General features: G+C 41.7%; 1 protein-coding gene across 1 annotated transcript; it reads right to left on the bottom strand.

The window, feature by feature from the left end:
- Nucleotides 1-821: 821 nt before the first annotated feature.
- On the bottom strand, nucleotides 822-1,715 carry LOC138890715 (uncharacterized). Its single transcript, XM_070174027.1, has one exon. The coding sequence runs from the start codon at nucleotides 1,713-1,715 to the stop codon at nucleotides 822-824; it is 894 nt and encodes a 297-aa protein (XP_070030128.1).
- Between the last annotated feature and the right edge of the window lie 464 nt (nucleotides 1,716-2,179).

Raw genomic sequence — 2,179 nt, 5'->3', positions numbered from 1 at the left:
GAGCCATTTATGACCCTGTCCACTAATTTGACAATAAAGGCAGGCCAATTGATCTGCATTCTTCTCACAAGGCACTCCATAAGAACCAGGTCCATGTAGTTGGCAGTGTGCCTCCTCTCCTGTCTGGGCAGTAGATACTCGTTAACAAATTCAAACAAGACCTTGTGCTCAGGCCTCATCTCACTTTTCTGCACAAGCCTGGCTTCAGGCACATCTTCAGCAGTTGCGACATCACAAAAATTCCTAGTGATTTGAAGAGCAGTAGGGAGAGAATCTAGACATGGCCACCTTTGCCTTGTATAATCATCATACCCCTCACTAGGTATGTCTAGAATCTTACCCAATTTGAGTGCATCAAACTGCACCCTTACTCCTTTCACCAGACTGGTGACTACCCCATTCTTCACTGTGACATTGGCCATAAACTCAATCAATTCTTTCCTATCCAGCCTCCCATCCATTTCAAGGACCACGTCCTTACAACCTTGTGCAGCTAGGGCATCCACCAGTCTTCTTATTCCTGGCTCATCCAGGTCTCTCAACAGTTCTCTTTTCAAAATATTTCTTCTGCCAAAGATGGCAAACCTATCTTGTTCCTTTTCAGATTCCTCTTCTTCTTCTTCTTCTCCACTCCATTCTTCTTCTTCCTCAGTAATTTTTACATGCTTACCTTTCACTGCAGATCTGGTTCTTTTGGCTAAAGAGGGTTCATCAGATACAGGTTCAGAGGTAGACTTCTTGGAAGAAGCCTTGGCCCTTTTTAGTTTGGGTGTAGGAACCTCCACAGTTGTTTCCCTTTCTTTATGGACCAATTTCATCTCCTATTCTTCTTCTTTTGCAACCTCATAACTCTCCACAACCTTTGCTTTTCCCTTCTCCTTCTTTTTCTTCTTGCTTTCTTCCAGAGCTTTCTGTAACTCAGCTTCACTTTGTTTGACCCTGCTTCTAGTGGCTCTTCCCTTAGGTACTAAAGGTACAATAGGTTTTGGGGATGACATTTTGCTTTTCTTTGTTGGCTTGGAAGCAGTTGAAGCCTTTTGTGTGGAAGCTTTACGCTTCTTTGGATCATAACTGGCCCCAACCCTCTTCAGAAGATCAGCCAGTGTTTCCTCAGCAGATGAACCAGGTTCATCTTGTTGCTTGATTAGATGTACAAGCCCTTCAGCCGCCTCCCCAGAACCACTTCCCCCTGACTTGTTGCCACCTTTTTCAACACCTCCACAAATATCCAGAACTCTTTCTTTCCTATTTCCCCGCTCATCACCACTTGCTCCCCCCTCTCTCTTTTTCTTTCTTTTTACCTCCACTTTTACTAGATTCAACCCCTTTACATCTTTGACAGGACGAACCAAGACAAACCTATTTTCTACATTTTGAACCACAGTAGAGAATACCACACAATAACTTACCTCACCAGGGTTTTTTTGAATTTTGTCAGTGTCAGAAGACCCATGTTCTTCACCTTTGCTGGCAGAAATAAAAGCTTCAGACTCAGATCTTGAGTCAGATTCTTGAGTAGGACTTTCCTTCCTCTGGCTAGCCTTCAATTTCTCATTTAGAACTTTTCTTAGAGCTCCAGAAGCTACAGTTTTTCTGGTCAACATTTTCTGCCTATGAAACCTAGGTTTTGGGATTTCACTAGGGGGTGTAGATGAGGATGTATTAGAAGGGGATACTGGTGGGGGAATGCCAGGATTATCTTGGGGGTTAGTCATGGTGGATTTTTTCTTGAGAAAAATTTGGGAATTTTTGGAGAGAAGAAGGGTGATCAGAACTTGAGAAGAGTTTTGACGGTTATGGACTAATGAAAAAGAGGTGTGGTGTATATTTAAAGATGATTAGAATTAAATGCAGTAACGACAGCTTTTTCAGAGGTCAATTAGAAGTCTAATCAAGGTGTAATTCCGGTCTCTTAGTGATTATTAGGCATCGCTAGATTTTAGGCAAAAATCCCGGTTTTTAGAGTTCTAGGGGAACGAAACTGGTTCAATGCTCAACAAATAGAATTTCTGGGAATTTGATGAACATAGGACTTCTGCTCATGATAGGAAAAATAATCTTTCTAATTGTGCAGAGTATAGAAAACATACCTGAGCTTTTCATATGAACACATACTGATGAACCAGGTTCTTTATATAGAACTCTCTTGAACATGCCTCAAATGCCAAAATAGAAGAAA

Source organism: Nicotiana sylvestris, chromosome 1 (assembly GCF_000393655.2).
Source record: "Nicotiana sylvestris chromosome 1, ASM39365v2, whole genome shotgun sequence".
Taxonomy (NCBI): Eukaryota; Viridiplantae; Streptophyta; class Magnoliopsida; order Solanales; family Solanaceae; genus Nicotiana; species Nicotiana sylvestris.
Note: the sequence above shows the minus strand (reverse complement) of the source record. Positions and strands in the feature narration are given on the sequence as shown.

What these genes read in the sequence shown, in the direction of transcription:
- LOC138890715 (XM_070174027.1), bottom strand. Translation starts at nt 1,715, where the DNA reads ATGACTAACCCCCAAGATAATCCTGGCATTCCCCCACCAGTATCCCCT.